The 12,610-nt window shown below is 43.0% G+C and overlaps 1 protein-coding gene across 1 annotated transcript in view; it reads left to right on the plus strand.

The window, feature by feature from the left end:
* The first annotated feature begins 5,615 nt into the window (after positions 1–5,615).
* The window catches only part of LOC311120380 (NLR family CARD domain-containing protein 3-like), a 29,670-nt gene continuing 22,675 nt past the window's right edge, over positions 5,616–12,610 (plus strand). The window contains exons 1-6 of the mRNA XM_084194987.1: positions 5,616–5,744; positions 5,874–6,102; positions 6,495–8,292; positions 11,140–11,308; positions 11,860–11,866; positions 11,958–12,060. Coding sequence (XP_084051113.1) covers positions 5,892–6,102; positions 6,495–8,292; positions 11,140–11,308; positions 11,860–11,866; positions 11,958–12,060 — 2,288 coding nt within the window. The 5' untranslated portion in view covers positions 5,616–5,744; positions 5,874–5,891. The remainder of the gene's footprint in view (positions 5,745–5,873; positions 6,103–6,494; positions 8,293–11,139; positions 11,309–11,859; positions 11,867–11,957; positions 12,061–12,610) is intronic.

Here is a 12,610-nt window from a genome sequence, read left to right on the forward strand (position 1 = left end):
TTCCAGATATCTCCCATACTAATCTGGTCATTGGAGGGGACTTTAACTGTGTACTAGACCAATATTTGGATAGATCCTCTACCCGGCGAACCCCTACCTCCTATTCAAGCAAATTCTTGAATACCTACATAATTTTTTTAAACTTATTTGATATATGGAGGATCTCTAATCCTATGGGTAGGGAATACTCCTTTTACTCTCATGTTCACAATGTATATACTCGAATTGACCACTTTTTGGTTGATGCTAAACTACTCCCCTATACCTGTAATGTGAGATATCATGTTATTATAATCTCTGACCACAGTCCACTCACCTTCTCCCTGAGATTGGGTGACATCATACCAAACGAGAGGGTCTGGAGGTTGAACCCTCAGCTCCTCACAGAACCAACATTCTGTGAACATCTTAAAGACCAAATTACATTTTTCTTTGATACCAACGACAACACAGAGACTTCCCCAGCATTATTGTGGGAAACGCTGAAGGCTTATTTGAGAGGCTGTATCATCTCCTTTCAGACTGCCAGGAGTAGGCAAAACAGGAAAAAATTGGTAGAACTGGAGGGACAAATTCACTTACTGGACAGGGAGAATGCTAGACATCCATCTATGGAGAAACATAAACAAATTATGTCTTTAAAATTTAAATACAATCAGATCCTCTCGGCTAAAATTGCTAAATCTTTTCTCTATGCCAAGCAAAAATATTTTGAGTTTGGTGACATACCACACAAATTGCTCGCCAGACAACTTCGAAAAAATGTGAGTGACCGAATGATTCACAAAGTTAAATCTGCATCTGGGGAATTACTCTCCTCCCCCAAAGACATCAATGACAGATTCCGTCAGTTTTATGAGACTCTATATACATCTAAAGCGGATCCTAACCACTTAATTATGCAAAACTTTTTGGAGGACTGTAATCTTCCTGCCCTAAACCAGGAAGACTCTAACTTCCTGAATAAGGAAATATCTCTTGAAGAAATTAGAGAAACAATTAAATCTCTAAAGAGTGGCAAGACCCTGGGCCCAGATGGATACCCTGGTGAATTCTATAAAACATTCAGCAACATGCTCTCGCCCTACCTGCACAAAATGTTGGTTCGGGCCAATGAGGATCGAGGTCTCCCATCGGCTTTGGATGAGGCGTTTATTACAGTTATACATAAGAAGGGTAAAGATCCGGAAGAGGTAGGGTCATACAGACCAATATCCCTCCTTAATACAGACCAAAAGATTTTAGCAAAAACTCTGGCTAACAGGCTTAGCACTTTAATTGGCAAATTGGTCCATTCGGACCAGACCGGCTTTATCCCTAACAGAAACTCATTCTTCAATCTCAGGCGCCTCTTCAACATTATGTATTCTCAGAGGTTACCTAACGTGGACCTTGCCGTTATATCTCTTGACGCCGAAAAGGCCTTTGACCAAGTTGAGTGGCCCTATCTATTCAAGGTCCTACAGAAATGTAATATTGGAGATGGGTTCATAAATTGGATCCAGCTTTTATATAGGAACCCCTGTGCGAGAATACTCACTAACCAATCACTGTCGCCCCGATTTAACCTTCACAAAGGGACAAGGCAGGGTTGTGCGCTGTCGCCTATGCTCTTCGCCCTAATTATTGAACCTCTCGCTCAAGCGATCAGATCTCATTCAGCAATACACGGCTATAATACTAAAGATACTCTAAATAAGATTTCCCTATATGCAGATGATATCCTCCTCTATGTAACAGAACCCCAAGCTAGTATTCCAGCTATTCATGAGGTGATTAATTTGTTTGGTACCTTCTCGGGATACAGAATAAAATGGTCTTCCTCCTACAACTGCTCTACCTATACCAGTATTCATACCTAAATCCTTTCATAAACAACTGGACTCTATTATCAATCCTTTCATCTGGGATTATAAAACACACAGGATAGGTAAAAAAACACCAGTGTAAATCCAAGATGGAAGGAGGATTGTCTCTCCCAAATGTTATATTTTACTATTGGGCCGCAACCTCCGCGCTGTTACGTTTTTGCTGGATTATGCACCCCCGCCATCCAGCTGGCTTAGCATGGAGAGGGAGGATTGTCACCCCTTCTCTATTGGTGCTGTGATTTTGTCACCTGTCAATCTGGGGATGTCACTTTACTGTAACAATCCTATTATACGTAGCACAGTCCGAATCTGGAAGAAAATTAAAGTCCACTTTGAGCTTAGACCAATATCATTCATGCTCCCTGTTGCCAGGAATCCCTCCTTTGCCCCCTCTAACCTTGATAACACCTTTGAGCGATGGGGAGAGTTGGGGATAAGTACCATAGGGGATATATATATATGAGGGACCTTTGCTTCCTTTGAAGCGCTGAGGGAAACTTATAACCTTCCCAGAAGTAACTTTTTCAGATACCTACAAATTAGAGACTATGTTAGAAAACACCTCCCAACATTTGAGAATGCTAAACCTTCCATGTTTGACGGATGCATAAAAATATGCCCCACCTCAGACAAGCTGATATCTCGTCTATATGACGCTTTTCAATCTGTTAGCGCACCCTCTACTGATGCCATTAAGGCAAAATGGGAGGAAGAACTAGGGACTGATATTTCGGTGGCAGACTGGGAGGATAGCTTGGAGTATATCCACACCTGCTCCATTAACTCCAGACATCGTCTCATACAATTTAAGGTATTACACAGATTACACTATTCCAAAACAAAACTGCATAGGACATTTCCTGATACATCCCCTATGTGTGATAAATGTCAGGCTGAGCAGGGTACACTACTCCACTGCTTTGCCCTATGCTCTAGTCTGTATGGTTATTGGTGTGGAATTTTTGGGGTCCTCTCTGAAGTTCTGGAGACTTCAATAGACCCAGACCCGCTTCTGATAATCCTGGGAGTGTCCGATTCCCTAAACGGATTAACTAACTCCCAAAAACAACTCATCTCTTATAGTCTCATTTCGGCAAAAAAATTAATCTTGTTGTTTTGGAAAAGGAGGGAAGCGCCCTTTACCAAATTATGGCTCAGCGAATTGGCAAAAACTGTACACTTAGAAAGAATTAGATATATTCTGAACAATAAATTATCAAATCTGGCAGCCTTTCCTCTCTTACCTGGACCAGTCGGCGCTGTGAATTTGTACTTTTTAACGCACTCTCAATTGTCATATTGTAATCTACCTTTGGGCAGCGTGTGCTGGCCCCGACACTCGAGCAGTCGGGAGGGGAATAGGGTGGAATAAGGGGGGGGGGGGGGATAAAGGGGGGTATAAGTGGGGGGGTTACATTTAACCTTTTTCTTTCTATTTGTCCCTGTTCTGTATGTCGTGTTTTGTAATATTTGTTTTGTGTCCAGAACTCTGAGTGGGGGGGTTACATTTAACCTTTTTCTTTCTATTTGTCCCTGTTCTGTATGTCGTGTTTTGTAATATTTGTTTTGTGTCCAGAACTCTGGGTCTTGTTGTTCATGTCTGTTCTCTTATGTTTAGATAACAACTGTACACATGTCTTTCATACCTATACACCATTCTTGTGTGTGTTCAATAAAAAATATTTGAACAGAGAAAATGGAAGAAGTTCAAGATGTGGTCAATCACCCTCGGTCTGGGGCTCCATGCAAGATCTCACCTCGTGGGGCATCAATGATCATGAGGAAGGTGAGGGATCAGCCCAGAACTACACGGCAGGACCTGGTCAAGAGAGCTGAGACCACAGTCTCAAAGAAAACCATAAGTAACACACTACGCCGTCATGGATTAAAATCCTGCAGCGCACGCAAGGTCCCCCTGCTCAAGCCAGCGCATGTCCAGGCCCGTCTGAAGTTTGCCAATGACCATCTGGATGATCCAGAGGAGGAATGGGAGAAGGTCATGTGGTCTGATGAGACAAAAAATTGAGCGTTTTGGTCTAAACTCCAGTCGCCGTGTTTGGAGGAAGAAGAAGGATGAGTACAACCCCACGAACACCATCCCAACCGTGAAGCATGGAGGTGGAAACATCATTCTTTGGGGATGCTTTTCTGCAAAGGGGACAGGGCGACTGCACCGTATTGAGGGGAGGATGGATGGGGCCATGTATCGCAAGATCTTGGCCAACAACCTCCTTCCCTCAGTAAGAGCATTGAAGATGGGTCGTGGCTGGGTTCTAGCATGACAACGACCCAAAACACACAGCCAGGGCAACTAAAGAGTGGCTCCGTTAGAAGCATCTCAAGGTCCTGGAGTGGCCTAGCCAGTCCCCAGACCTGAACCCAATAGAAAATCTTTGGAGCGAGCTGAAAGTCCGTATTGCCCAGCGACAGCCCCGAAAACTGAAGGATCTGGAGAAGGTCTGTATGGAGGAGTGGGCCAAAATCCCTGCTGAAGTGTGTGCAAACCTGGTCAAGACCTACAGGAAACATATGATCGCTGTAATTGCAAACAAAGGATTCTGTACCAAATATTAAGTTCTGCTTTTCTGATGTATCAAATACTTATGTCATGCAATAAAATGCAAATTAATTACTTAAAAATCATACAATGTGATTTTCTGGATTTTTGTTTTAGATTCCGTCTCTCACAGTTGAAGTGTACCTATGATAAAAATGACAGACCTCTACATGCTTTGTAAGTAGGAAAACCAAATGTCCAAGTATCAAATACTTGTTCTCCCCACTGTATATATATATATATATATATATATATATATGCCAAAGTAACACCACTGTAGACAAAGAAGAGCTCTCCAGTAGATGAACGAAAACAAAGGCTATTTTCTCAAAAGTGAAGTTACAAGTTTATCATCTTTCAAAGCAGAATTACTTTCCCATTGTTCCTCAACTGTAGTGTATGATATACCTTTTTCTATATATATATAGCATTTTGCACAAAAACATGATTATTTGTCTCTCTGAAAAAAAAACATCAAGTGATAGATTTTAAACAAATACATGTCTTTCATTGAACAACCCCCTGCCATGATTAGATAGTGAAAAAACACACCAATCTCTTTCATAATTACTTTAAACTATAAAAGCTAATTTACAAACATTTCTGAAAATGTATATATAGTGTTTTGGAATGAAACTCTTCTCATGTTCCCCCATCTGAGCTCAGAGTAGATGAGAGACGTAATGTTTGTCTCTGTTGTGTTGAAGCCCAATCAAGCAGGAGAGACCAGCCTCCCCTGTACCCAGCTGTGTGTCCATGAAGAGTGACAAGTCTATGGAACCTCCTATATACTTCAGAGAGGGAGACTTTTCTACTGAACAAAAGTAAGAAGAACTCATGGGTCATGGTCAGTGAGTTAAACAACACTGTATCTAGTCATTTCTCCTCTCCCATTTTCCCATTTCTTTTTGTTGTTTTCATAATCCGTAGGCTAATCCTTTTTTCCATTTTCATAGTCCTGAAACAATATTTAACAAACACAACATTCCCTCCCTGTGTGTGTGTGTGTGTGTGTGTGTGTGTGTGTGTGTGTGTGTGTGTGTGTGTGTGTGTGTGTGTGTGTGTGTGTGTGTGTGTGTGTGTGTGTGTGTGTGTGTGTGTGTGTGTGTGTGTGTGTGTGTGTGTGTGTGTGTGTGTGTGTGTGTGTGTGTGTGTGTGTGTGTGTGTGTGTGTGTGTGTGAGTGAGTGTACTCCCTGGATGAGGAGATGTAATCTCATGTTTTGTCCACAGAAACCAACAGGAGAGATCAGAGTCAGAGATTCTCAGTGGTCAGTCTTCCCAGGATCATCAAACAGACCTGGCCTCCATATTCAGTGTATGTGGTCCTGTTATGTACATTTGTTTTTGTTTACCTCAAGTAAAGTTGATCTGTCAATCATTCATTCATGTGTTAATGAGAAAGCATTTAGTCTCTTGCTTAACCTATTTACTTGATTTATTTCAGTTGCTTGAAGAGAATATTATGACATTTGTGAAGAACGAGCTGAAGATGTTCAAGAGGATTCTTAGTCCAGAACTCCCAGAAGGCTTTGAGAGTCAGAAGCAGGATAAGGAAGTGGTGGATGCTGAAGATGAGAAGCAGGAGAGCGGTGCCAGAGAGGGGGCTCTGAAGATCACACTGCACGTCCTGAGGAAAATGAACCAGAAGGAGCTTGCTGACACACTGGAGAAAAGTAAGAGCTGTCTGCCTCATGTTGAATGCTGTTTTAGAACATTTAAAAGCTGTAGCTAAAGTACAGCTAAAGTAGCTGTGTAACTCAGTGATATTGTAGCAGCCTTAACAAAACAACTAGTGACCTCATCAAGTAGCAGCAGGGATGTGTTGTGTTGATTAATTAAGAGAGAGAGAGAGAGAGAGAGAGAGAGAGAGAGAGAGAGAGAAAGAGATAATACCAATAATAATTTAATCAGTCACACCAGTCTGTAATGCATTATGAAAAAATTTACACATTTATACAGTCAGTTAAGCGAATAAATTATTATAATAAAAAAATGTTATAACAGTCCTAGAATACTGTAGGCATTAAAACAGATGTAATATTAATATCCTCTGTGTTATTTCTAGATTCAGATGATCTTGCTGTGATTTGCCAACGTGAACTCAAATCTAATCTAAAGAAGAAGTTTCAATGTGTATTTGAGGGGATCGCTAAACAAGGAAACCCAACACTTCTCAATAAGATCTACACAGAGCTCTACATCACAGAGGGTGGAACAGGAGAGGTCAATAATGAACATGAGCTGACACAGATTGAGACAACAACCAGGAAACAAGCAAGACCAGAGACTGCAATCAAATGTAACGACATCTTCAAACCCTTAACTGGACAAGACAAACCTATCAGAACTGTGCTGACAAAGGGAGTCGCTGGCATTGGAAAAACAGTCTCTGTGCAGAAGTTCATTCTGGACTGGGCTGAAGGAAAAGCAAATCAGGATGTCCAATTTGTATTTCCATTCCCTTTTCGGGAGCTGAATTTGATGAAAGAGGAAAAACACACATTGATTGAACTTCTCAATCACTTCTCAAAGGAAACCAAAGAATCAAGAATCTCCAACTACGACAAGTACAAAGTTCTGTTCATCTTTGATGGTCTGGATGAGTGCCGACTGCCCCTAGACTTCCAGAAGAACAAGATCTGTTGTGACGTCACAGAGTCAACCTCAGTGGATGTTCTGCTGACAAATCTCATCAAGGGAAATCTGCTTCCCTCTGCTCTCCTCTGGATAACTACCCGACCTGCAGCAGCCAATCAGATCCCTTCAGGGTGTGTTGACCAGGTGACAGAGGTACGAGGGTTCAATGACCCACAGAAGGAGGAGTATTTCAGGAAGAGATTCAGTGATGAGGACCTGGCCAGCAGAATCATCTCACACATAAAGACATCAAGGAGCCTCCACATCATGTGCCACATTCCAGTCTTCTGTTGGATTTCTGCAATAGTCCTTGAACACATGCTGAAACATAAGAGAGAAGAGATGCCCAAGACTCTGACTGAGATGTACTCAAACCTTGTGGAGTTTCATACCAAACAGAAGAATGAAAAGTATCTTGGGGAAAAAGAGACAGGTCCACACTGGAATAAAGAGAGCATTCCGTCACTGGGAAAACTGGCTTTTCAACAGCTTGTGAAGGGCAATCTGATTTTCTATGAAGAAGACCTGAAAGAGGCTGGCATTGATGTCAATGAAGCCTCAGTGTACTCAGGATTGTGCACACAGATCTTTAAAGAGGAATGTGGGCTGTACCAGGACAAGGTGTACTGCTTCGTGCATCTGAGCATTCAGGAGTTTCTGGCTGCTGTATATGTGTTCATCTCATTCATCAACAACAATGAGAATCTAATGGATGAACCTCAATCAACGTCCAGCAACTTTTCTGTGAGGATCAGACACAAGCGTAAAGTTACCTTCTACAAGAGTGCTGTGGATAAAGCCTTAAAAAGTGAGACAGGAAACCTGGACCTGTTCCTCCGCTTCCTTCTGGGCCTCTCACTGGAGTCCAATCAGAAGCACTTACGAGGTCTACTGACAAAGACAAGTAGCAGCTCACAGAGCCATGACGAAACAGTCAAGTACATCAAGGAGAAGATCAGGGAGAATCCCTCTCCAGAGAGGTGTATCAATCTGTTCCACTGTCTGAATGAACTGAATGACCATTCTCTAGTGGAGGAGATCCAAAGATACCTGAGATCAGCAAGTCTCCCAGAAGCCAAACTGTCACCTGCACAGTGGTCAGCTCTGGTCTTTGTGTTGCTGACTTCGGAAAAGGAGCTGGATGTGTTTGACCTGAAGAAATACTCCAGATCAGAGGAAGGTCTTCTGAGGCTGCTGCCAGTGGTCAAGGCCTCCAGAGCTGCTCTGTGAGTACATAAAATGACATTTAAGTACTAATCATCAGGAAGAAATATTAAGTTTAGAGAAAATTGTATATATATATATATATATATTTTTTTTTTTTGGGGGGGGGGGGGGTAGAATGATTACTTTATCCTATCCCAGGTATTCCTTAAAGAGGTGGGGTTTCAAAAGTCTCCGGAAAGTGGTGAGTGACTCCGCTGTCCTGGCGTCGTGAGGGAGCTTGTTCCACCATTGGGGTGCCAGAGCAGCGAACAGTTTTGACTGGGCTGAGCGGGAAATATGCTTCCGCAGAGGAAGGGGAGCCAGCATGCCAGAGGTGGATGAACGCAATGCCCTCGTTTTGGTGTAGGGACTGATCAGAGCCTGAAGGTACGGAGGTGCCGTTCCCCTCACAGCTCCATAGACAAGCACCATGGTCTTGTAACAGATGCGAGCTTCAACTGGAAGCCAGTGGAGTGTGCGGAGGATCGGGTCACCTCCTTGATGTTAGCGGAGAACGACAGGGTGTTGTCCAGGGTCACGCCAAGGCTCTTCGCACTCTGGGAGGAGGACACAACGGAGTTGTCAACCGTGATGGCGATGATCATGGAACGGGCAGTCCTTCCCCGGGAGGAAGAGCAGCTCCGTCTTGCCAAGGTTCAGCTTGAGGTGGTGATCCGTCATCCATGCTGATATGTCTGTCAGACATGCAGAGATGCGATTCGCAACCTGGTTATCAGAAGGGGGAAAGGAGAAGATGAGTTGTGTATGTAGGGAGGAGAGGAGGGTTGAGGAGGCAGAATCAGGAGATTGGAGGGAGAAGGATTGAGCAGAGGGAAGAGATGATAGGATGGAAGAGGAGAGAGTAGCGGGAGAGAGAGAGCGAAGGTTGCGGCGGCACATTACCATCTGTGTAGGGGCAGAGTGAGTAGTGTTGGAGGAGAGCGAGAGAGAAAAGGATACAAAGTAGTGGTCGGAGACATGGAGGGGATTTGCAGTGAGATTAGTAGAAGAACAGCATCTAGTAAAGATGAGGTCAAGCGTATTGCCTTCCTTGTGAGTAGGGGGGGATGGTGAGAGGGTGAGGTCAAAAGAGGAGAGGAGTGGAAAGAAGGAGGCAGAGAGAAATGAGTAAAATGTAGACGTAGGGAGGTTGAAATCCCCCAGAACTGTGAGGGGTGAGCCATCCTCAGGAAAGGAACTTATCAAGGCGTCAAGCTCATTGATGAACTCTCCAAGGGAACATGGAGGGCGATAGATGACAAGGATATTAAGCTTAAATGGGCTAGTGACTGTGACATCATGGAATTCAAATGAGGAGATAGACAGATGGGTTAGGGGAAAAATTGAGAATGTCCACTTGGGAGAGATGAGGATTCCTGTGCCACCACCCCGCTGACCAGATGCTCTCGGGGTATGCGAGAACACATGGTCAGACGAGGAGAGAGCAGTAGGAGTAGCAGTGTTTTCAGTGGTAATCCATGTTTCCGTCAGCGCCAAGAAGTCGAGGGACTGGAGGGTAGCATAGGCTGGGATGAACTCTGCCTTGTTGGCAGCAGAACGGCAGTTCCAGAGGCTGCCTGAGACCTGGAACTCCAGGTGGGTGGTGCGTGCAGGGACCACCAGGTTAGAGAGGCAGCAGCCACGCGGTGTGAGGCGTTTGTGTAGCGTGTGTGGAGAGGAGAGAACAGGGATAGGCAGAGGCATCGTTGACAGGCTGCAGTAAATGGCTACAATAATGCAGAGGAGATCGGAATAAAATGAACTAAACATCTGGGAAAGGAGAGAGTGGGCCTCCCTCACCAAAACTCCCAAATATAACTCTCCCAACTTCCACCTCAGAAACTATAATTGTTTCACTGAAACACCCGAATATAACTCTCCCTACTTCCACTTTAGAAATTATAATTGTTGTAAACTACAGCGGTTCAATGTCTCTAGGAATAGACTCTAACTTACTTTATTCAGCTAGCTAACTTGGTACAGTATTCTTCCATGAAAACCGCCCTGGGCACCGTATCCTATGACGCCATAGCTAACTAGCATGCTAGCATCCAATAACACACGGTTTAGCACCAATACTTGGTTACAACAAACTACCAATAGTGTGTTAACACACTAAACAGATAATTCGTGTCCGTGTCTAGTTCCTTTCATAACGCAGAAATTATTAAACGTTGGCTAGCTAGCACAAAGTCAGTCATGCTAGCTACACAAGTGGAATACACATCTAGAATGTTCAGAAAGGGAAGCTTTATGTTGCAAAATTCTCATTGACTAAAATTATATTGTATTTAGCTGCTACAGTACTGCTAGCTGGTAGTGTTGGCTAGCTAGCAATGGCTGTGGTGTTGACTTTGTATGAAAAATTGCGTCGCTGCGAACGAATGTAGCTGGCTAAAATGATATTGTATTTAGTTGCTACAGTACTGCTAGCTGGTAGCGTTGGCTAGCTAGCATTGGCTGCGGTGTTGACTTTGTTTGAAAAACGGCGTCGCTGCGAACGAATGTAGCTGGCTAAAAGGATATTGTATTTAGTTGCTACAGTACTGCTAGCTGGTAGTGTTGGCTATCTAGCAATGGCTGCGGTGTTGACTTTGTTTGAAAAACGGCGTCGCTGTGAACGAATGTAGCTGGCTAGCTAACCTCGATAGTTTCTCTATACTACACCTTTATCTTTGATACAAATACAACTATATAGCTAGCTAACATTACACTAATCAAATCGTTCCATTGTAATGTAATGTGTCATATTACCTGCGGAGCGAAGTACAGCATGACTACTCACTACTTCAGGCGCCTGACTCCTTCTACACTACTGGTGTTAAATTAACAGTGTGTTTGTGAAATCATGATGATCTCTCTGTCAGGCTGTCAGGCTGCGGAGTCAAAGAGGAAGGTTGTGTTTCTCTGGTCTCAGCTCTGAGATCAAACCCCTCACACCTGAGAGAGCTGGATCTGAGTAACAATGACCTGAAGGATTCAGGAGTGAAGCTGCTCTCTGCTGGACTGGGGAATCCCCACTGTAAACTGCAGACTCTGAGGTCAGTATTCCTGTAGTTGGTCAACAAGTGATAACTGTTCACCAGATCCACATGTGTTTACCATGCAAACATAGTCCACACCATATGTGTTTGGACAGTGAAGTTTACAGTTTTACATTTGGTGCTATGCTCCAGCAATTTGGATTTGAGACATAATGTTTCATATTAGGCAACAGTACAGAATGTCACCTTTTATTTGATGTTAATGGTGAGAGGTTAGCATGTTTTGTTGTAGCCTCTGTAACTTTCTCATTCATTATTATTCATGATTCATTCATGATTTTTCTTAATCATGTCATCATCAGGATTAATTTAGTAGTGTTTAGAAACATGTTATCTACTCACTTAGACAGAAAATTACTCAACACCAAAGAATAGCAGTGTGGTTTTAAAATAATTATATTTTTCTCTCTACAAGCAATACTTTGATAATTTGTTATTTCTAATAATGATAAATCCATTCATGAATAGATATGGCAGGTTTCAGGACACTGATATATCTGAAAATGTTTAAATAATATACTGCCACATTTTTCACCACCAAAGAATAGCAGTGTGGTTTTAATATAATTGTACTATTTACAGGCTGTCAGGCTGTGGAGTCACAGAGGAAGGCTGTGCTTCTCTGGTCTCAAACCCCTCAGACCTGAGAGAGCTGGACCTGAGTAACAATGACCTGAAGGATTCAGGAGTGAAGCTGCTCTCTGCTGGACTGGGGAATCCCCACTGTAAACTGGAGACTCTGAGGTCAGTATTCCTGTATCACTCAATGAACACACACACACTGGACACACACTGGACACACACACACACACACACAGGACACCCACACTATACACACACACTGGACACACACACACTAGACACACACACAAACACACACACTGGACACACACTCATTGGACAACACACACACACACTGGACACACACACAAACACACACTGGACACACACACATACACACACACACTGGAGACACACACACAGGACACACAACCTGGACACACACACATACACACACTGGACACACACACACACACACTGGACACACACTCATTGGACAACACACACACACTGGACACACACACACTGGACACACACACACACACAATGATTAATTTAGTAGTGTTTAGAAACATGTTATCTACTGTTAATAATGATACATTCATTCATTTATATACAGTACCAGTCAAAAGTTTGGACACACATACTCATTCAAGGGTTTTTCTTTACTTTTACAAACTTTTACATTGTAGAATAATAGTGAAGACATCAAAACTATGAAATAACACATATG

Source organism: Coregonus lavaretus, assembly GCF_964263955.1.
Source record: "Coregonus lavaretus genome assembly, contig: HAP1_SCAFFOLD_280, whole genome shotgun sequence".
NCBI lineage: Eukaryota > Metazoa > Chordata > Actinopteri > Salmoniformes > Salmonidae > Coregonus > Coregonus lavaretus.